The following is a 23392-nucleotide window of genomic DNA, read 5'->3' on the forward strand; positions in this document are numbered from 1 at the left end:
TATAGGAGACGAAAATAATGTGAATACAGTAGTTAACTGATATTTAAGGTCTAATTTCGCTTTTCCACTAAGATTTAAACCATGCTTTTAAACCATGATTTTTCTTTAGCATGGTTTCTGGGTAACCATTAAAGAGAGAGGTTGTCCCAGTACTTCAGCCATCCAGTGATTCTGCTAAGCTTCAGCAAAAATCTCATGCTGGGAAATTTAGAGCCATTCATTCTAGCCTGTTATGTGGGATGGAAAAGAGGTGGTCTTCCTTGCTCATTCATTCAAGAACAAATTGATTAAAACGACAAGGAAGTTGGTCCAAACTAAATATCAGAAGGAATGGCATCTTCATTTTTCCATTTGGCAAAAAAATGGGGACTGGATCTCTCTTTTTGATTTGTCATCAGTATGGCTACTTGACTTATCGATATCTATAGATCAGTGTTTTTCAAACTTAGCAACTTTAAGATGAGTGGACTTCAACTTCCAGAATTCCGTAGCCAGCCATGCTGGCTGAGGAATTCTGGGAGTTGAAGTCCACTCATCTTAAAGTTGCCAAGTTTGAGAAGCACTGCTATAGATATACTCAATGGCCCAAGGGCTTTTCTCTGCTAGCCTTCAATTAAAAATCTCACTCTAGGTATCACAGATTCAAGAATGGTAAAGATCTCAAGCAGGGCACACACACATCAATTCCATTTAGAAAATGTTTTATTATAAATAAATACACTGCTTCGCATTACAAAAAGAAAAGATTATTTATCACTTTCTAATTTACAATGAGTACCTCAGTCCTAGATCTATTATTTCTAATCTGTTGTATGCCTATTTCTATTTTAACCCTCTAAGCTCCATTCTGTTTTCCTAATTTATCTTTATTCTTTTACTATTTTTCTATACACACACACACACACACGCACAAAGATATGTGTCCTCAAGTCCTCTTGACTCCTGCTGACGACGTGAAGAAGTCCCTGCAATTTTCTTGGCAATGTTTTTCAGAAGCGGTTTGCCCTTGTCTCCTTTTCCTAGAGCTGAGAGACCAGGACTGCCCAAGGTCACCCAGCTGGCTTTATATCAAATGCAGAACTATGTTCTCCTCGTTTCTAGTGCCTTTAGTTGCTGAACCAAACTCTCTCTGATGTTAATGTGTGTAAATTCTTTCTATCCTGGTTCCACAATCTGCCCATCCCCAACTACATCCCCCTTCACTATTTCTTTTGCAGATCAAGTCCTTTATTGTCAGGTGATGTAATGAACTTGACAATCGTAGTGATGAGACTGCTCTGCTGTTAACTTGTAATGCTGGATGGTACATCATCAGGCTCTTCCTCTGGCTCTTCTGATCTTTGAGGTGACAGCCTTTTATGTTGGATATTTGATCCTTCCCTCCCTCAGAGGAAGGGAAGGGTCGTTATCTTCCTTGCGCATCACTCTTCCCCCTGACAGTTGGAACTTGGGGAGTTTTGGGCTTCAATCTCTGGAAGACAAAACGCAGGGTCAGCAGGAGGCTTATCTGCCACCTCCCACTCAGCAAGACCACCCACTTTCCCTGGGGAACTTGCCTTTTTCATTGGCCGCTCCTTCATTTCCTTCTCCCGTTGCAGCCACGAAACATTGTGAAGCTGAAGACATCATCTTGGTTGATCTCCTAGAAAAGATCCAGTTCTGGTTAAAAACCCTCATCTAGTTCAAGAGCAGTATCTCCCCCACGTCAGGACAATGCCTTCTAGCTCCATGCCTCCCTTAGTTAAACAGCACTCCACAACACCCACTTTCTCAGATGTTTATGCTCAGGAGAAGGAGGAAAAGAAGGAGGAAAAGTAACAGAAGGAGAAGGAGAAAGAGAAAAATGGAGAAGAAGTAAAATTGAGATGGAGAATAAAGGGCCCTTACCTTGCCTGAACCCCACTCTCCTCTCTCACTCCTCAGCCCACCTCAGGGAACCTGGGCAGCTGAACATTCACATCCCTGCAAGTACAACACAGGCAGGCTGAATGGGAGCCTCATCCACCACATTCCACCACCATCACCTGAAGCACATCCACCCACTTCAGCCTGGCATCTTCACCCCTGGGGTCTACCTGCCAACTTCCACTGCCTTGCATCCATGAAGATCCACTGGTTCTCTTCCTGCACGACCACATCCAAGCTCCATTCATGTCGACCACATTCAAAACCTGCACCATGAATGGGTGTCAAGTGACCAAGGGGGACATTCCCAAAGGAATGCCCACTCTGACTGTCCATTTGGAATCCATTCACACTTACTCACCAGTTTCCTTCCATGAATATCAACGCAGCTTCTCTCAGCTGGCTTCCGAAGGTCCACTTCCACCACCTTTCGACGTCCAACATCCGCTAGCTTCTTCCTTGTGACATCCGCATGCTTCCGAAGGAAAGCTCCACCAGCTTTGGAACGCCAACCTCCACCAGCGTCGGCTAGGTCCATCAGCTTGACCTCAGTGGGCTTCAGACGGTGGTGATCTTCTGGCTTCAGGCAGGATACTTACCTCCTGCTCAGCAAGCCCACCCACTTTCAGTAGGGAACTTACCTTTTTCGTTGGCCGCCCCTTCATTTCCTTCTCCCGTTGCAGCCACGAAACGTTGTGAAGCTGAAGACATCATCTTGGTTGATCTCCTAGAAAAGATCCAGTTCTGGATAAAAACTCTGTCATTCAAGAGCAGTATCTCCCTCACGTCAGGACAATGCCTTCTAGCTCCATGCCTCCCTTAGTTAAAAAGGTTTGCACAACACCCACCTTCTCAGATGTTTATGCTCAGGAGAAGGAGGAAAAGAAGGAGGAGAAGTAAGAGAAGGAGAAGGAGAAAGAGAAAAATGGAGAAGAAGTAAAATTAAGAAGGAGAATAAAGGGCCCTTACCTTGCTTGCGCCCCACTCTCCTCTCTCACTCGTCAGCCCACCTCAGGGAACCTGGGCAGCTGAACATTCACATCCCTAAAAGTACGACACAGGCAGGCTGAGTGGGAGCCTCATCCACCACATTCCACCAGCATCACCTGAAGCACATCCACCCGCTTCAGCCTGGCATCTTCGCCCCTGGGGTCTACTTGCCAACTTCCACTGCCTTGAATCCATGAAGATCCATTGGTTCCCTTCCTGCATGACCACATCCAAACTCCACTCATGTCGACCACATTCAAAACCTGCACCATGAATGGGTGTCAAGTGACCAAGGGGGACATTCCCAAAGGAATGCCCACTCTGACTGTCCATTTGGCATCCATTCACACTGACTCACCAGTTTCATTCCTTGAATATCAACACAGCTTCTCTCAGCTGGCTTCCGAAGGACCACTTCCACCACCTTTCGACGTCCAACATCCGCTAGCTTCTGCCTTGTCACATCTCCACTCTTCTGAAGGTCCACTTCCACCACCTTTCGACGTCCCATATCTGCTAGCTTCAGCCTTGTGACATCTGCACGCTCCTGAAGGAAAGCTCCACTAGCTTCAGAGGTCCAACCTCCACTGGCTTCTGCGAGGTCCATCAGCCTGACCTCAGTAGGCTTCAGGCCACAACTATCTGCTCGCTTCAGGCAGCAAACTCACCTCCCATTCAGAAAGTCCACCCACTTTCACTGGGGAACATGCCTTTTCTTTGGACGCTCCTTCATTTCCTTCTCCCATTCCAGCCATGAAAGGTTGTGAAGCTGAAGACATCATCTTGGTTGATCTCCTAGAAAAGATCCAGTTCTGGTTAAAAACTCTCATGTCATTCAAGAGCAGTATCTCCCTCATGTCAGGACAATGCCTTCTAGCTCCATGACTCCCTTAGTTAAACAGGACTCCACAACACCCACCTTCTCAGATGTTTATGCTCAGGAGAAGGAGGAAAAGAAGGAGGGGAAGTAAGAGAAGGAGAAGGAGAAAGAGAAAAATGGAGAAGAACTAAAATTGAGAAGGAGAATAAAGGGCCTTTACCTTGCTAGCACCCCACTCTCCTCTCTCAGTCCTCAGCCCACCTCAGGGATCCTGGGCAGCTGAACATTCACATCCCTGCAAGTACAAGACAGGCAGGCTGAGTGGGAGCCTCATCCACCACATTCCACCAGCATCACCTGAAGCACATCCACCCGCTTCAGCCTGGCATCTTCACCCCTGGGGTCTACCTGCCAACTTCCACTGCCTTGAATCCATGAAGATCCATTGGTTCCCTTCCTCCACGACCACATCCAAACTCCACTCATGTCGACCACATTCAAAACCTGCACCATGAATGGGTGTCAAGTGACCAAGGGGGACATTCCCAAAGGAATGCCCACTCTGACTGTCCATTTGGCATCCATTCATGCTGACTCACCAGTTTCATTCCATGAATATCAACGCAGCTTCTCTCAGCTGGCTTCCGAAGGTCCACTTCCACCACCTTTCGATGTCCAACATCCGCTAGCGTCTGCCTTGTGACATCCGCATGCTTCCGAAGGAAAGCTCCACCAGCTTTGGAACGCCAACCTCTACCAGCGTCGGCTAGGTCCATCAGCTTGACCTCAGTGGGCTTCAGGCAGTGGCGATCTTCTGGCTTCAGGCAGGATACTTACCTCCTGCTCAGCAAGCCCACCCACTTCCGGTAGGGAACTTACCTTTTTCGTTGGCCGCCCCTTCATTTCCTTCTCCCGTTCCAGCCACGAAAGGTTGTGAAGCTGAAGACATCATCTTGATTGATCTCCTGGAAAAAATCCAGTTCTGGTTAAAAACTCTCATGTCATTCAAGAGCAGTATCTCCCCCACGTCAGGACAATGCCTTCTAGCTCCATGCCTCCCCTAGTTAAACAGGTCTGCACAACACACACCTTCTCAGATGTTTATGCTCAAGAGAAGGAGGAAAACAAGGGGGGGACGTAAGAGAAGGAGAAGGAGAAAGAGAAAAATGGAGTAGAAGTAAAATTGAGAAGGAGAATAAAGGACCCTTACCTTGCTTACGACCCACTCTCCTCTCTCACTCCTCAGCCCACCTCAGGGAACCTGGGCAGCTGAACATTCACATCCCTGCAAGTACAAGACAGGCAGGCTGAGTGGGAGGCTCATCCACCACATTCCACCAGCATCACCTGAACCACAACCACCCGCTTCGGCCTGGTGACTTCATCCCTGGAATCCACCTGCCACTGCATTGAATCCATGAAGATCCACGGGATCCCTTTCACCACGACCACATTCACACTCCACTCATCTCAACCATGTTCAAAACATGCACCATGAATGGGTGTCAAGTGACCAAGGGGGACATTCCCAAAGGAATGCCCATTCTGATTGTCCATTTGGCATCCATTCACACTGACTCACCAGTTTCATTCCATGAATATCAACGCAGCTTCTCTCAGCTGGCTTCTGTACGTCCACTTCCACCACCGTTCAACGTCCACATCCGCTACCTTTTGCCTTGTGACATCCGCACGCTTCCAAAGGTCCACTTCCACCACCTTTCGACGTCCCACATCCTCCAGCTTCTGCCTTGTGACATCCGCACGCTTCCGAAGGTCCACTTCCACCACCTTTCGACGTCCCACATCCGCTAGCTTCTGCCTTGTGACATCCGCACTCTTCCGAAGGTCCACTTCCACCACCATTCGACGTCCCACATCTGCTAGCTTCTGCCTTGTGACATCCGCACTCTTCCAAAGGTCCACTTCCTCCACCTTTCGACGTCCCAGATCCGCTAGCCTCTGCCTTGTGACATCCGCACGCTTCCGAAGGTCCACTTCCTCCACCTTTCTACGTCCCACATCCGCTAGTTTCTGCCTTGTGACATCCACACGCTTCCGAAGGTCCACTTCCACCACCTTTCGACATCCCACATCCGCTAGCCTCTGCCTTGTGACATCCGCACACTTCCGAAGGTCCACTTCCACAACCTTTTCACGTCCCACATCCGCTAGCTTCTGCCTTGTGACATCCGCACTCTTCCGAAGGTCCACTTCCACCACCTTTCGACGTCCCACATCCGCTAGCTTCTGCCTTGTGACATCCGCACTCTTCCGAAGGTCCACTTCCACCACCATTCGACGTCCCACATCTGCTAGCTTCTGCCTTGTGACATTCGCACTCTTCCAAAGGTCCACTTCCTCCACCTTTCGACGTCCCAGATCCGCTAGCCTCTGCCTTGTGACATCCGCACGCTTCCGAAGGTCCACTTCCTCCACCTTTCTACGTCCCACATCCGCTAGTTTCTGCCTGGTGACATCCACACGCTTCCGAAGGTCCACTTCCACCACCTTTCGACATCCCACATCCGCTAGCCTCTGCCTTGTGACATCCGCACACTTCCGAAGGTCCACTTCCACCACCTTTTCACGTCCCACATCCGCTAGCTTCTGCCTTGTGACATCCGCACTCTTCCGAAGGTCCACTTCCACCACCTTTCGAAGTCCCACATCCGCTAGCTTCTGCCTTGTGACATCCGCACTCTTCCGAAGGTCCACTTCCACCACCTTTCGGCGTCCCACATCCGCTAGCTTCTGCCTTGTGACATCCGCACGCTTCCGAAGGTCCACTTCCACAACCTTTCGACGTCCCACATCCGCTAGCCTCTGCCTTGTGACATCCGCACACTTCCGTAGGTCCACTTCCTCCACCTTTCGACGTCCCAGATCCGCTAGCCTCTGCCTTGTGACATCCGCACGCTTCCGAAGGTCCACTTCCTCCACCTTTCGACGTCCCACATCCGCTAGCTTCTGCCTTGTGACATCCGCACGCTTCGGAAGGTCCACTTCCACCACCTTTCGACGTCCCACATCCGCTAGCTTCTGCCTTGTGACATCCGCACGCTTCGGAAGGTCCACTTCCACCACCTTTCGACATCCCACATCCGCTAGCTTCTGCCTTGTGACATCCGCACGCTTCGGAAGGTCCACGTCCACCACCTTTCAACGTCCCACATCCGCTAGCTTCTGCCTTGTGACATCCGCACGCTTCCAAAGGTCCACTTCCACCACCTTTCGACGTCCCACATCCGCTAGCCTCTGTCTTGCGACATCCGCACACTTCCGAAGGTCCACGTCCACCACCTTTCGACGTCCCAGATCCGCTAGCTTCTGCCTTGTGACATCCGCACGCTTCCGAAGGTCCACTTCCACCACCTTTCGACGTCCCACATCCGCTAGCTTCTGCCTTGTGACATCCGCACGCTTCCGAAGGTCCACTTCCACCACCTTTCGACGTCCCACATCCGCTAGCTTCTGCCTTGTGACATCCGCACGCTTCCGAAGGTCCACTTCCACCACCTTTCGACGTCCCACATCCGCTACCTTCTGCCTTGTGACATCCGCACGCTTCCGAAGGTCCACTTCCACCACCTTTCGACGTCCCACCTCCGCTAGCTTCTGCCTTGTGACATCCGCACGCTTCGGAAGGTCCACTTCCACCACCTTTCGACGTCCCACATCCGCTAGCTTCTGCCTTGTGACATCCGCACGCTTCGGAAGGTCCACTTCCACCACCTTTCGACGTCCCACATCCGCTAGCTTCTGCCTTGTGACATCCGCACGCTTCGGAAGGTCCACTTCCACCACCTTTCGACGTCCCACATCCGCTAGCTTCTGCCTTGTGACATCCGCACTCTTCCGAAGGTCCACTTCCACCACCTTTCGACGTCCCATATCTGCTCGCTTCTGCCTTGTGACATCTGTACGCTTCTGAAGGAAAGCTCCACTAGCTTCAGAGGTCCAACCTCCACCGGCTTCTGCGAGGTCCATCAGCCTGACCTCAGTAGGCTTCAGGCCACAGGTACATGCTGGCTTCAGGCAGCAAACTCACCTTCCATTCAGAAACTCCACCTACTTTCGCTGGGGAACATGCCTTTTTCTTTGGCCGCTCCTTCATTTCCTTCTCCCGTTCCAGCCATGAAAAGTTGTGAAGCTGAAGACATCATCTTGGTTGATCTCCTAGAAAAGATCCAGTTCTCGTTAAAAACTCTCATGTCATCAAGAGCAGTATCTCCCTCACGTCAGGACAATGCCTTCTAGTTCCATGACTCCCTTAGTTAAACAGCACTCCACAACACCCACCTTCTCAGAGTGTTTATGCTCAGGAGAAGGAGGAAAAGAAGGAGGAGAAGTAAAAGAAGGAGAAGGAGAAAGAGAAAAATGGAGAAGAAGTAAAATTGAGATGGAGAATAAAGGGCCCTTACCTTGCCTGTACCCCACTCTCCTCTCTCACTCCTCAGCCCACCTCAGGGAACCTGGGCAGCCGAACATTCACTTCCCTGCAAGTATAAGACAGGCAGGCTGAGTGGGAGCCTCATCCACCACATTCCACCAGCATCACCTTAAGCACATCCACCCGCTTCAGCCTGGCATCTTCACCCCTGGGGTCTACCTGCCAACTTCCACTGCCTTGAATCCATGAAGATCCATTGGTTCCCTTCCTGCACGACCACATCCAAAGTCCACTCATGTCGACCACATTCAAAACCTGCACCATGAATGGGTGTCAAGTGACCAAGGGGGACAGTCCCAAAGGAATGCCCACTGTGACTGTCCATTTGGCATCCATTCATGCTGACTCACCAGTTTCATTCCATGAATATCAATGCAGCTTCTCTCAGCTGGCTTCCGAAAGTCCGCTTCCACCACCTTTCGACGTCCAACATCCGCTAGCTTCTTCCTTGTGACATCCGCATGCTTCCGATGGAAAGCTCCACGAGCTTTGGAACGCCAACCTCTACCAGCGTCGGCTAGGTCCATCAGCTTGACCTCAGTGGGCTTCAGGCGGTGGCGATCTTCTGGCTTCAGGCAGGATACTTACCTCCTGCTCAGCAAGCCCACCCACTTCCGGTAGGGAACTTACCTTTTTCGTTGGCCGCCCCTTCATTTCCTTCTCCCGTTCCAGCCACGAAAGGTTGTGAAGCTGAAGACATCATCTTGGTTGATCTCCTAGAAAAGATCCAGTTCTGGTTAAAAACTCTCATGTCATTCAAGAGCAGTATCTCCCCCACGTCAGGACAATGCCTTCTAGCTCCATGCCTCCCTTAGTTAAACAGGTCTGCACAACACACACCTTCTCAGATGTTTATGCTCAAGAGAAGGAGGAAAAGAAGGGGGGGACGTAAGAGAAGGAGAAGGAGAAAGAGAAAAATGGAGTAGAAGTAAAACTGAGAAGGAGAATAAAGGACCCTTACCTTGCTTGCGCCCCACTCTTCTCTCTCACTCCTCAGGCCACCTCAGGGAACCTGGGCAGCTGAACATTCACATCCCTGCAAGTACAAGACAGGCAGGCTGAGTGGGAGCCTCATCCACCACATTCCACCAGCATCACCTGAAGCACATCCACCCGCTTCGGCCTTGTGACTTCACCCCTGGCATCCACCTGCCACTGCCTTGAATCCATGAAGATCCACGGGATCCCTTTCACCACGACCACATTCACACTCCACTCATCTCAACCATGTTCAAAACTTGCACCATGAATGGGTGTCAAGTGACCAAGGGGGACATTCCCAAAGGAATGCCCATTCTGACTGTCCATTTGGCATCCATTCACACTGACTCACCAGTTTCATTCGGTGAATATCAACGCAGCTTCTCTCAGCTGGCTTCTGAAGGTCCACTTCCACCACCTTTCGACGTCCCACATCCGCTAGCTTCTGCCTTGTGACATCCACACTCTTCCGAAGGTCCACTTCCACCACCGTTCGACGTCCCACATCCGCTAGCTTCTGCCTTGTGACATCCGCATGCTTCCGAAGGTCCACTACCACCACCTTTCGACGTCCCACATCCGCTAGCTTCTGCCTTGTGACATCCGCACGCTTCCGAAGGTCCACTTTCACCACCTTTCGACGTCCCACATCCGCTAGCTTCTGCCTTGTGACATCCACAAGCTTCCGAAGGTCCACTTCCACCACCATTCGACGTCCCACATCCGCTAGCTTCTGCCTTGTGACATCCGCATGCTTCCGAAGGTCCACTTCCACCACCTTTCGACGTTCCACATCCGCTAGCCTCTGCCTTGTGACATCCGCACGCTTTCGAAGGTCCACTTCCACCACCTTTTAACGTCCCACATCCGCTAGCTTCTGCCTTGTGACATCCGCACTCTTCTGAAGGTCCACTTCCACCACCGTTCGACGTCCCACATCCGCTAGCTTCTGCCTTGTGACATCCGCACTCTTCCGAAGGTCCACTTCCACCACCGTTCGACGTCCCACATCCGCTGGCTTCTGCCTTGTGACATCCGCACGCTTCCGAAGGTCCACTTCCACCACCTTTCGACGTCCAACATCCACTAGCTTCTGCCTTTTGACATCCGCACTCTTCCGAAGGTCCACTTCCAGCACCTTTCGACGTCCCATATCTGCTCGCTTCTGCCTTGTGACATCCGCACGCTTCTGAAGGAAAGCTCCACTAGCTTCAGAGGTCCAACCTCCACCAGCTTCTGCGAGGTCCATCAGCCTGACCTCAGTAGGCTTCAGGCCACAGGTATCTGCTGGCTTCAGGCAGCAAACTCACCTCCCATTCAGAAACTCCACCTACTTTCGCTGGGGAACATGCCTTTTTCTTTGGCCGCTCCTTCATTTCCTTCTCCCGTTCCAGCCATGAAAGGTTGTGAAGCTGAAGACATCATCTTGGTTGATCTCCTAGAAAAGATCCAGTTCTCGTTAAAAACTCTCATGTCATCAAGAGCAGTATCTCCCTCACGTCAGGACAATGCCTTCTAGCTCCATGACTCCCTTAGTTAAACAGCACTCCACAACACCCACCTTCTCAGAGTGTTTATGCTCAGGAGAAGGAGGAAAAGAAGGAGGAGAAGTAAAAGAAGGAGAAGGAGAAAGAGAAAAATGGAGAAGAAGTAAAATTGAGATGGAGAATAAAGGGCCCTTACCTTGCCTGTACCCCACTCTCCTCTCTCACTCCTCAGCCCACCTCAGGGAACCTGGGCAGCTGAACATTCACATCCCTGCAAGTACAACACAGGCAGGCTGAGTGGGAGCCTCATCCACCACATTCCACAAGCATCACCTGAAGCACATCCACCCGCTTCAGCCTGGCATCTTCACCCCTGGGGTCTACCTGCCAACTTCCACTGCCTTGCATCCATGAAGATCCATTGGTTCCCTTCCTGCACGACCACATCCATACTCCACTCATGTCGACCACATTCAAAACCTGCACCATGAATGGGTGTCAAGTGACCAAGGGGGACATTCCCAAAGGAATACCCACTCTGACTGTCCATTTGGCATCCATTCACACTGACTCACCAGTTTCATTCCTTGAATATCAACACAGCTTCTCTCAGCTGGCTTCCGAAGGTCCACTTCCACCACCTTTCGACGTCCAACATCCGCTAGCTTCTGCCTTGTCACATCTCCACTCTTCTGAAGGTCCACTTCCACCACCTTTCAACGTCCAATATCCGCTAGCTTCTGCCTTCTGACATCCGCACGCTTCCGAAGGAAAGCTCCACTAGCTTTGGAACGCCAACCTCCACCAGCGTCGGCTAGGTCCATCAGCTTGACCTCAGTGGGCTTCAGGCGGTGGCTATCTTCTGGCTTCAGGCAGGATACTTACCTCCTGCTCAGCAAGCCCACCCACTTCCGGTAGGGAACTTACCTTTTTCATTTGCCGCCCCTTCATTTCCTTCTCCTGTTCCAGCCATGAAAGGTTGTGAAGCTGAAGACACCATCTTGGTTGATCTCCTAGAAAAGATCCAGTTCTCGTTAAAAACTCTCATGTCATCAAGAGCAGTATCTCCCTCACGTCAGGACAATGCCTTCTAGCTCCATGAATCCCTTAGTTAAACAGCACTCCACAACACCCACCTTCTCAGAGTGTTTATGCTCAGGAGAAGGAGGAAAAGAAGGAGGAGAAGTAAAAGAAGGAGAAGGAGAAAGAGAAAAATGGAGAAGAAGTAAAATTTAGAAGGAGAATAAAGGGCCCTTACCTTGCTTGCGCCCCACTCTCCTCTCTCACTCCTCAGCCCACCTCAGGGATCCTGGGCAGCTGAACATTCACATCCCTGCAAGTACAACACAGGCAGGCTGAGTGGGAGCCTCATCCACCACATTCCACCAGCATCACCTGAAGCACATCCACTCGCTTCAGCCTGGCATCTTCACCCCTGGGGTCTTCCTGCCAACTTCCACTGCCTTGCATCCCTGAAGATCCATTGGTTCCCTTCCTGCACGACCACATCCAAAGTCCACTCATGTCGACCACATTCAAACCTGCACCATGAATGGGTGTCAAGTGACCAAGGGGGACATTCCCAAAGGAATGCCCACTCTGACTGTCCATTGGGCATCCATTCATGCTGACTCACCAGTTTCATTCCATGAATATCAATGCAGCTTCTCTCAGCTGGCTTCCGAAGGTCCACTTCCACCACCTTTCGACGTCCAACATCCGCTAGCTTCTGCCTTGTGACATCCATATGCTTCCGAAGGAAAGCTCCACCAGCTTTGGAACGCCAACCTCCACCGGCATCGGCTAGGTCCATCAGCTTGACCTCAGTGGGCTTCAGGCGGTGGCTATCTTCTGGCTTCAGGCAGGATACTTACCTCCTGCTCAGCAAGCCCACCCACTTTCGGTAGGGAACTTACCTTTTTTGCTGGCCGCTCCCTCATGTCCTTCTCCCTTTCCAGCCATGAAAAGTTGTGAAGCTGAAGACATCATCTTGGTTGATCTCCTAGAAAAGATCCTGTTCTGGTTAAAAACTCTCATGTCATTCAAGAGCAGTATCTCCCTCACCTCAGGACATTGCTTTCTATCTCCATGGCATCAGGCAGGATACTTACCTCCTGCTCAGGAAGCCCACCCACTTTCAGTAGGGAACTTACCTTTTTCGTTGGCCACTCCCTCATTTCCTTCACCCACTCCAGCTGCAAAGATTTGTGAAGCTGAAGACATCACCGCGGTTGATCACCTGGAAAAGATCCCATTCTTGGTATAAACTCCAATGTTGTTCAAGAGCATCATTTTCCCTGGCTCAAGACAGTACCTTCTAGTGCCACATCTTACTCCACTGTTGAATTCATCAGAGAAATGCTAATAATGGTAGACAAACCTTTGCTTCTTAAAAATTAAATGTGTTGGATTTGCTGTTATGATATTTTGTGATTTCAGATAAAGAAGAAATCTTTCTGATCTGCAATCTTTTTTTTAAATCCCAAAATTATCTTTCAGTGTAAGCTGTCCTTTCTGGATCTTGGCATTTTAGGAAATATGAAGGAGATCTCAAAAGCTTGATCACCATTTGTCCCTTTCTGGTTTGTATGTTGCCATCTCCACCCACTAGCAAGTACTGTTTCCAGTCATCAAGACCTAACTGTTCCCCAGTCCTAATTTTAGCTAGATAGAAGAAGTTGGTTCTTTTGATAGAGTAGGACCTCTGGGGAATTGCTCCTCTCCTATTTCCTGTGTGCCTGTGGGTTGTTCCTGAAATGGGCAGCTCCTCAGTGTGGTTCACCATCTCACACCAAGTATTTTTAAGGGGCCTGCACAGCAATGCATTGTGAGGTGACCGTGTCATCTGCCCCTCCCTCATAATGCCCCCTTGGATGACTTCCTCCCATGATGTTTCTTGCTAACGTGTACAGCAGTGTTTCTCCACCTTGGCAGCTTTAAGATGTGTGGACTTCAACTCCCCCTTGGTGGCTGGGGAATTCTGGGATTTGAAGTCCACACATCTTAAAGTTGCCAAGGTGGAGAAAGTGTGGTGTATAGCCAAGTTTTTCAACCCTGGGGGAAGTGGAAGGATAAAATCACTGTTTTCACTTTCTGTTTCTCATATTTCTGAATGGGTCAATTTTAGTTTCTTGCCAAGCAGAATTTTTACTCAAAAGAAGCGTGTGCTAAACATTGTATGCTCTTCTTTGCAATTTGGCCAGAGTTACTCCATTTTTAACAATCATTTCCCCAAATATGGGACGTTTGGGTAGTGACTTTCAGGAAGACAAGCATTTTTATACCTCTGATTCCCTAATGCACCCTTTAAAAAAAAAAAAAAAGGCCTAATGAACTGCACAGGAATATTTTAGGATTTGGAAATTTTGTATAATCACTAAGTTTCTCTTCGAGGATTGACTCAAGAATCCTTGAGTGTTGGAAAAAGGCTGTGAAGCCCAACTCTCTGTTCGGGGCATGAATCCAAATTAAAGCAGTTGCAATGGATGGCCATCTGGCTTCTGCTTGAACATATCTAGTAAAGGTATGGCAATACATTGTGAGGTGACTGTGTCATCTGCCTCTCCCTCATAATGCCTCCTTGGATTACTTCCTCCCATGATGTTTCTTGCTAATGTGTACAGCAGTGTTTCTCAACTTTGGCAACTTTAAGATATGTGGACTTCAACTCCCAGAATTTCCCAGCCAGCCTTGCCCTATCTCTCTGAACCATTGATTTCCCTATTAAACTGCTTTGTTAGGGAATTTGTGTTTTTCTCAACTTGGAATCTACCTTCCTATAATTTAGATCCATTATTCCTTGTCCTGTTCACTGGATCAAGATAGAACCGGACTTGGCCTCCTCCTGTATGACACTCATTCTGATACTTGGAGAATGCTATCATATCCTGGCCCTCACCCCTAAGTCTTTTCTTCTTGGTGCTAAACCACCCCGTTCCTTCCATAGTCATAGGCCTTCATTTTTATCCCTTTTTTTTCTGTTTTGTTTCTCTGAAACATTCTCCCTTCTTATTTATCCAAGTTATTAAATGTAAAAGAATAAAAGCCCTAGAACAGAACCATGTGGCCTTGCAGTGAATGCCAATCTGATGGTCCATAAGAGAGTCCTGGAAGATCCTAGTTCAGGTAGACTGTTCAACAGGACTCTCTTATTTTAAAAATCATCATTAGAACATTGAAAAGGTATCTGAGAGGCCACCTAGTCTGATTTCTATGAATGAAGGTGAAATCTGAACCCATGCCTTCATGACTCAGAGTAGACTACAATGTACAATTTCTTTTTCAGAAGTTTGTTTCTGAATCAAAGAACTTACCATCTTCAGCAGGCACAGTTCAGCTTGAAGAAAACATGTTGCTTCTCAAATCCTAAGGATGATGCTCAGCTGGACCTAAGAGCTTAATTGAGGGGGGTTGAGATGAGATGGGAATGTGATGGGAATCCCTTAGTTTGTATCCTTCAAAAGGCCCCTTCTGGCTTCATCAAGGAGACCTCAGATGTCTCCCAACCCCTCTCCTTGCAAGTCCCACCCGTCCACTTGCTTTATCTGTCTCCACAGCCAATCAGCTGCTTTCTCTCTGTGACATCACAAGACACCAACAGCCAATTGTTATCCCCTTGATGCCCCTCTGCAGCCAGGATGGACTATGCTGGATGGCAATTAAAGTTGCAGTGCCACCAAATTGTTCTTAAAAAAAAAATGGCATGAAAATTTGTCCTCTTTCTTGTGCAATTTCCTGAATATACACAACCTTACCTGAAATCTTATCTCACGTTTTCCTCTTAACTGAATGCTTGTTGTGCATGATTCTCACACAGTATGTGTGTGTCCTTGTATGCGAGAGCGAGGGCTTTCCCCTAGAAATAGTATCGTGGCTTGAGATCCAGGTTCAAGTCACCATTCAGTCACAGAACTGATTGGATGATTTGAGGACAGTCACATTCTCTTGGCCCAGCTGACCTCACAAGGGTGTTGTTGTCAGGAACTCTCCCAGAAAAGGCCGTATACAAAGTGGAAGTGTTCAGTGTGTGTACGTGAGCATTCCTGACTGCAGGAATCTGGCCTCAGCAAAGTGAAGCAGATTTCGTAACCGTAACAGAAAGTGCTGCCTTTAAAACTCAGGCACCCCAAGTGGTGTGGATCTGAAGACCTTTTTCCTGAATTTGGGAGAGAAAATCATTTTAGCTTTGCAAAGGTGGCTTCTTAGCCTACCCGAAAATACGAACCCCCCAGTAATTCAGGCAAAGCAAACAAAGTTTATTAAGGGGTGTGTGTGTCAAATCTTTTTATAGATACAGAAACAAATGATACATACATTTGGTATGTGTGATATGTCAGAAAGGAAGTAATCAAACGATAAAAGACATTGATTACACATGAGAATTGAACAATAGAAAACACTGATTCCAGATATTATTCCACAAGTGGCAAATTTATCGGTTACGTCACTCCCTTTCCCAGCCAGGATTGTATCTTTTAAACTTGCAAGTGTATTTAAGGGCTTTGCAGAATACGCTCTCTATTGTTTAGTCGCTGAAAAGCCAGATTCTCCTATACCAAAAGAAATGGCCTTGGCTCAGAAGAATAATATGCTTTCCCAAAGTTAGAAAAGAGGCCCGGACTGCTGTGCTAAAAAGGCTAATATCACCTTTATTAAAAAGCTAATAACGAAGCCTAAAATTCCAGATAACAAAAGGAGATTTATGTAGGGAAATGCATGATAGGGATATAGTAAGTGAAGCCTCGCACTTAGCTAACTCCATCCTATCAGAAGGAGAATCAAAAAGCTTGTGCTCTGTGTGTGTGTGTGTCTGCCTGGGAAGAAGGCAGAAGGAAGTGACCTGAGATGATCAATCTCATAAAACAAATACAGGCAGAGATACAGAGAAAATCCTAAATTCTCTTTTTACACCCCTCTGCCTTCCTTACATGAAAGGAACGGGACAATCTATCCTTAAACCCACCTTACCCCTCTTTGAATTAGGAATTTCCTTTGTGATTTGGTTTGGATGACCACTGAATTGCTAACATTGGCCACCAGGGAGCACTACCTGACCTATTTCATCCTTATCATTCATCCTAATAAGGATGAAACTGTTACCTGCAATTGTAGACTTCCTTATCAGCTTTTTCTTAAAGGTGATATTAGCATTTTAGCATAGCATCCATGCTTGCTTTTGAAGTTTAGGAAACCACATTTTTTTCCTTTAGCCAAGGCCATTTCCTTTGATGTGCGAAAACTAGCCTTTTCCGCAACTAAACAATGGGGAGTGTATTCTGGAGTCCTTGAATTCGCTTGCAAGTGTTAAGAAAGAAACATGACATAACCCATGAATTTACCACTTGTGGAATGTTATCTAGGATCAGTGTTTTCTATCATTTGATTCATTGCTTCATGAAGCATCTAACACAAATATCAAATGTATGTATCATTTCTTTCTGTAGCCCAGTGTTGTCCAAACTTGGCTGCTTTAAGATGAGTGGACTTCAACTCCCAGAATTGCCGGGTGGATGTCCTGTAAAACCTTGTACACAGGGCATGACATGATGTAGTATTGTCTGTGCATCTGTCTCTGAGAACATAAGGGAAAGTGGGCTTTATATACCGTGCTGATAGATTCACTGAATCGGGTGGAAAAAGTGTGGGTCGCTATCCTATCCCTCCCTAGAGAAAACAGGGGAGGAAGACAGCTTTCTATCCAGTGGAAGGAGAACCCATAAACAACAGGTGTCTAAGGAAGAGACTGACAAGTTCAGAAAAATCTCACTCAGGATGGGGGTAGTCCATTCATCCAGACCTTCTCTTAGCAGCCTTTGATACTATCGATCAGGATATCCTTCCGGACCACCTTAGGGGATTGGGAGAGGGAGGCACAATGCTCTGGTGGTTCTTCTCCATTCTCCAGGGCCAGTTCCAGTCAGAGTTGGTAGGTGGGGTGAGATCAGGAGGCTATTATGTAAATAGCCAGCTGCAAGCCTCTCTCCGGTAACAATGAAAAGTCCTGCCTCTTTATTGGATCATAGAAAAGCTATTTGGAAGCAAACTAGAAAATCTCCACCTAAACTGAAAACAATTCAGCTCCTGGAGTTCCTGTAACTCCATCCCTTTCATCTCAATAAATCTTGTTAAAGAGAACTTTGCAAGGATCATGCTTGGGGAAAAAAGAGCCTGTTTTATATGCACAATGGTTGCCATAATCCATCTATATTATCTGATGATGCAAAACCATCTTAAAATTAAGTCTTGGAGGTCATTAAAGGTCATTGGAGGCTTGTGCCTTCTCCGAACTTGTGTCTGACATTCATGGGTTTTTAGAAATGTGTTTTCTCCATTTCAGCACCTGCTGCTGGAGCTGCCCAGAGACCTGATGCTTCCTTCTTTTCTGATGATCAACATTATAGTCATTTCTTTCCTCCAAGATGTTTTGTCTTCAGGTAATCCCTAAACCCACCAACATCAAGAGCAACTTGCTGCAACCTTTGGCCCAGCCTTGACCAGAAAATCAGGTACCAAAATCCATTCCTTCTCTGCCCGAAATTTAGAACAAGCCAAGAGCAATGCAGCCCCATTTGCTTATGGAACTTCAGCATGGTTTGGTCTTGTCTGAAACGGAAGTTTTGCTTTCTGAAATGCCACTGAACATTGTCACAGGGAAAGGGATTCTACTGTGCTGGGTCTGTTGTTGTGAAGTGCTGCTTATGGGAAGCTGAAAGGAAAATGTCCACTGAATTTCATCAAGGACCATCACAGGCTATGGAATTATTATCCGCCAGCCGGTTTTCATATTGGAAGGATTGTGTCTGCAACACCTGTTTGGATCAACCCAACAGTCTTCTACAAACCTCCCTCAACCAGACTTGTGTGGTATGTCCTGATGAATTTCATGCTGGTTCTGCTTTCATGAGTTTCCAACTTCCCAGTCCATCAACAATAGTTCTGTTTTTCAGTTCTCAGGCTAGGGAAATTGCTTCCATCATGTCCTCTCTATCTTTAGAGAAGGATCCAGGGTTTTTTCAAATTAAATATTTATCCACTATGTTGTCTGCCATTTTAGTTTTGGGTTTGGCAGCTCCAGAATTAGTACACCCCAAAAGACCATGCAACATCAAACTAGGAGCTCTTGTGCTCTATTATTACAAAGGGTATCCCTTGGTTATCTTGAGATATTGGCGGCCTGTTTCTTTCTTCTTGCCTTTAGAGGAAAAGAAAATCAAGATTTCAGGCTCCAAATCTACCCTCAGTAGCTGGGAGGAAACCTCAGTCATTTTTGCCTTTGGGTAGACACAAGATTGTGCATGTGTTAAGGGAGTGGCAGCACTGGCAAAAGTATTTTGAGCATTTTTTAGGTTTTTATAGAGGGAAATGTGTATCCTTAATGACAACACCATCTGGTTTGTACATCACTTAGGAGATGATTGTTCAACTGCAGAATGAAATTTCTGGACTAGCCATTCTCCTTTCATTGGAAATTATTCCCTAGAGCTGAGAGGGAAGATCAGTAAGTGAAAGTCATTTTCCACTGAAATTGCAGCACTGGGAGACTTCTGTGAGATGGAGAGTGTTTAGGCTGAAGCCTCTGCTTAGTTCTAAGACTTCCTAGTTGTTCTCCAGAGCCCAAGCATTCCCCATGTCCAGCTGTTATTCCTATGTGCCATTGAGATGTAAGGAAAGCACATTGCCCCATTGATTTGCTCCACTGATGCAGTAACAGAATGAGCTCTTCAGGATTTCCAACTTTTGTTTATATTAACTTAAAATAAAAAAAGTTTCCTTCAAGTCAAGATCGACTCTTGATGAGTCAACACATCCATATCCATGTTGGTTTTTTAGCACCAATACAGAAGGGTTCCTTTGCTTTTCCAGGTTTTTTTTTTTTTTACTCCCTAGTCTAAGCTACAGTTCCAGGACTACTAAATACTGACCCAGTCTCAGCCTGCTTAGCTTCCACTTCCTCCAAAATTCAGAGTAATTTACTTTCTCATTTGATTGATTATGTGCTGTCAAATTGTTTTTGACTCCTAGCGACCACATAGGTAGATCTCCATGGCAATCAGTCCCTAACCTGGTCTTTCAAGTCTCCCAATGGTGCACTCATCACCACTATAACTGACTCCATCCACCTTGCTGCTGGTCACCCTCTTCTTATTTCTCCTTCCACCTTTCCCAGCATTAGAGCCCTTTCCAGAGAGCTAGGTCTTCACATCACATGTCTGAAGTAGGATAATTTGAGCCTGGTCATTTGTGCCTCGAGTGAGAACTCTGGGTTCATTTGTTCAACAATCCATTTGTTTGTTTTCTTGGCTGTCCGTGGTATTCTCCAGAGTCTTCTCTGACACCAAAGTTCAAAGGCATCAATACTCTTCCTATCCTGCTTCTTTAAAGTCCAACTTTTGCTTCCATAGAGTGTCACGGGGAATACCACGACTTGCATGATTCTGATCTTTGTAGGTAGAGACACATCACGGCATCTGAATCTCTTTTCCAAGGCCTATGTGGCTGTCTCTACCTAATGCTAGTCTGTGGTGTATTTCCTGACAGCTTGTTCCTTTACTGTTGATGGTTGATCCCAAAAGGCAGAATCTATCCACCACTTTAATATTTTCATTGTCAGTTGGCTGGTTGTTCTACATTCCAGAATCAAGGACCTCAGCTTGAAGATAAAAACCTCACCAAGGTTTTCAGGAGGGGCTGAAATACCCCCAAAACCTCTGACACTGACTCATCAGAAGTGTGATATGTCAGTTTGCAATGACCATACAACACACATGTTTCATTCAGGAGAGAGCTTTTAGTCTACTGACATATCCTGTCCTTCCTGTTTGCCATTGGGGAGCTCATCCAGGATTCCAGGCTCTTACCTAATGCCTCTTTGGGCCACAATGTCTATGACAACTTTTATGATGCAAGGACAACCTTTGATGCCTTGGCAGACCCATTCTCAACTAGGCATGCCAATGTTGCCAACTACAGCTATTGAGGAAGAAACAGCCTGCTGGCAGTGATTGAAAGGGCAGATTCAGAAACTTTGAAGCAGATGTCAGTCATGCATCTACAAAATCCCACAAGTATGAACCAAAGAGGAGTTGGCAGGAGAATCCTGTGAATAGTCCAGAGAAGTGAAATGGGGCACAAAGAAAATGCAATAAACTTCTGTAGAAGTTGGTATAAAGGCAGAGCTATCTGGCGATATCTCTAGAATGGGAATTAACCAATAGTAGAAAATATATGTAGCTTAGGGTAGAACCCAACAGTGGGAACCACATTTATTTTTCACCTTGGTTGGGCTTCTCAGAGTTCAGCATTCTCCTCCACTTGAAAGTGAGGAAACCTGATCTGGGTAGCTCAGCCAAAGCTGCTGCTATTGCAAATCTCTCCCATCTATGTCTTCCTATCTCACTCAACTACTTGCTCAACTCTCCAGGGAATCAACTGTTTGCCAGTCACACATTCCAAGCAGCAATTCTGCTCTTTCCAATGAATCAGTGTTAGCAGAACAAGGGCATCTTGGTTACTAAAGATGCAATATGACCAGTTCACAGGAAGCTAATGCAGAATCAGTGACGGCAACTCAAGTAGGATTGTAGCAGGAACAAGAAACCTTATTTCTAATGAGGAATCTTTCCACCCAAGAGAGTTTTGATAGCAGTGCTATCTTATGATTCAGCTCCCAGACCAACGGGCAATTGACAGAGGTGTGCAAATCAGCTCCGATCTGATCTGAATTATTGATTCAATTAGGAAAATTGATGGAATGCTTCACTTCAAATTACAGTCAACACTGCTCAATTTTATTCAGACTTCAAAGCTGATTCTGAGGCAGCTGTTTTGGAAATTCAATTAGATTCAGAGATCCAGCTGAATCACATTGAATTAAATCTCCTAACATTATGCAACCCTTGTGATTAAAGCTTTTCTTTCGTGTTATTTTCTGGACAGAAACATATCTTCCCTCAATTATTGAATCATTTGCTGGATCTTTCAAAAGCCCATATAATGCCAGTTGCTTCTCCCTTCCTGAAAGGCAGACTTTCTGTTAGACAAGATCTAGTGAGTTCTTCTTTTCTCACACTCTCCATCTTTGTCAACAGCTTTGCAAATCCTGTATTACTGTCCTTCATTTTACTGCTGTATCATAGAGTTAATACTGCTATACATTTTTTGTTAATTAGTCCCTATCTTCCCCTAGACAGTAATCAACTTCTCCAATATACTGCCTTCCATATCAGTTGGACTACATTTCACATCATCCTGAGCTAGCAGAATCTAACAAAATACAAGGACCTCATTGGGGAAGAGTAGCCAAGGAACACTGGTCAGTTACTGTGATCACCCGTTCAGTCACTTTGGACTCTTCTAACTTGATGGGCATCATTTTGCCAGGATTCTCTGTCCATAACTGCTTCTCCAAGTTTTGCAAGCTCCATGTGTCATCACCAATGATATCCAGCCACCTTGTCTATTGCTGACCTTTTTTCTATTACCTTTGATTTCTCCTAGCATCAGGTCCTCCTCCAATGACTCTTGTCTGTACAGTATATATCCAACAAAGCAAGGTTTTAAAGTAGTAGATCTCTCTTTACTTCATGGGTAGATGTTGAGTAATTGTAATGTTTCACCTTTGAACAACATGGCTGCAGTACAGTTATTTTCCAGCAGAGGACAAAAATGAAACCAGATCACAGAGGGCTGATGTAAAAAATCAGTGCTATTTATGTGTATGGACACAAGATGGCAAGAGTGTATTTCAGAACAACAACAACAGAGATATCTATGAAAATAGAAAAGGCTCCTTTGCCAAACAGATTTTCTCTATAATATTATTTGCCTGTCAATATTGGGACTTTTTTCCAATCATTCCCCACAATCCCATAATAGCATTATTCCTTTCCTCCCCCATTTTTTTCAAACAATAAAGCTGAAAGACATTCTGCATTTAGTTCAGAGCAGCACTTTCAGGGACTGATAGACACTGTGTGCGTGCGTGTGTGTCAAAATCCACAAGATGGCAGAGGCAGCTTTGTGATCCAAACCCCACCGTTTGTACTTGTGTGCGTCCACCTTGTTGAAGAATGAAATATTTGACCCTTCTTATCTCAGATTTTCCCTCAAAGGAAGTATTTTGTTCTCCTAATAGACGAGTCCAAAAGCATTTGCAAACCCTTATCCTTACTTTGATCACACCACAGTTTGACTCTTACAACTGAGCCTATGTTGAGCTACCCTTCTGAAATTCCAGGAGCTGCAACTAGTGAAAAATGTGGCACTTTGGCAATTACTGGGTGCAAGGTATGAGGATCGTGGGATGCCTGTATTGAGGTGCTTGCAATGAGATGGCAAACTTGCTCACATTTCCAGGGTGGGGGCTGCAACCCCCCTTCACCAAAAGCTTATGGCAAAGAAAGTAAGACTTTAACTGTAGGACTGACATCTATGGAAGGCTTATGTGTGAAAGCAAAGATGCTGATTGGAATTCTTATGACGTCCCCTTAACCTTTTCCATAGTAAATCTAACTAATCAGAACTCACACTTATTTCTTTGGTTGTCTGTTGGTATGTTGCTGTACAGTTCTGATCCTCTCCCTTTTAGAGAAGAGTATCTCAAGCTCTTCTCAGCTAACACCTGACCAGGATGACCCTGTTTCCTGCAAATCCTGATTCGGAAGAGGTATCAAATTCTGCTTATCAGAAGACTGCTCAGAAGCCACCATGACAGTCACTTTCTTGGCAGTGATAACAAAAGTGAAAGTCAATCACCTT

General features: G+C 46.6%; 1 protein-coding gene across 4 annotated transcripts; it reads right to left on the reverse strand.

Annotated features, from left to right (window-relative positions):
• Positions 1 to 6850: 6850 nt before the first annotated feature.
• LOC148214101 (uncharacterized) lies at positions 6851 to 15096 on the reverse strand. 4 transcript variants are annotated; one of them, XM_088128582.1, is made up of 14 exons: positions 14950 to 15096; positions 12790 to 12875; positions 12273 to 12638; positions 11895 to 11969; positions 11212 to 11649; positions 11021 to 11116; positions 10833 to 10907; positions 10460 to 10587; positions 9502 to 10338; positions 9130 to 9204; positions 8519 to 8884; positions 8328 to 8423; positions 8140 to 8214; positions 6851 to 7894 (listed from the first exon to the last, which is right to left on the reverse strand). In XM_088128582.1, exon 14 carries the CDS (start codon positions 7703 to 7705, stop codon positions 6878 to 6880), a length of 828 nt encoding a protein of 275 aa, XP_087984708.1. In that variant the 5' UTR covers positions 7706 to 7894; positions 8140 to 8214; positions 8328 to 8423; positions 8519 to 8884; positions 9130 to 9204; positions 9502 to 10338; positions 10460 to 10587; positions 10833 to 10907; positions 11021 to 11116; positions 11212 to 11649; positions 11895 to 11969; positions 12273 to 12638; positions 12790 to 12875; positions 14950 to 15096; the 3' UTR covers positions 6851 to 6877. The 4 variants fall into 4 exon arrangements, with proteins under 4 accessions (XP_087984708.1, XP_087984709.1, XP_087984710.1 ...); XM_088128583.1 differs by lacking the exons at positions 11212 to 11649; positions 11895 to 11969 and having other exon boundaries at positions 9502 to 10587; XM_088128584.1 differs by lacking the exons at positions 12273 to 12638; positions 12790 to 12875; positions 14950 to 15096 and having other exon boundaries at positions 9502 to 10587; positions 11895 to 12135.
• Between the last annotated feature and the right edge of the window lie 8296 nt (positions 15097 to 23392).

This window comes from Python bivittatus, unplaced genomic scaffold, assembly GCF_059951505.1.
Source record: "Python bivittatus isolate LINGU-HERP-01145 unplaced genomic scaffold, Pbiv_v1 ctg000750_np1212, whole genome shotgun sequence".
NCBI classification, from domain to species: domain Eukaryota; kingdom Metazoa; phylum Chordata; class Lepidosauria; order Squamata; family Pythonidae; genus Python; species Python bivittatus.

Excerpts from the sequence above, each read along its gene's own strand:
- LOC148214101 (XM_088128583.1), bottom strand. The coding sequence starts at position 7,705 with ATGGACCTCGCAGAAGCCGGTGGAGGTTGGACCTCTGAAGCTAGTGGA.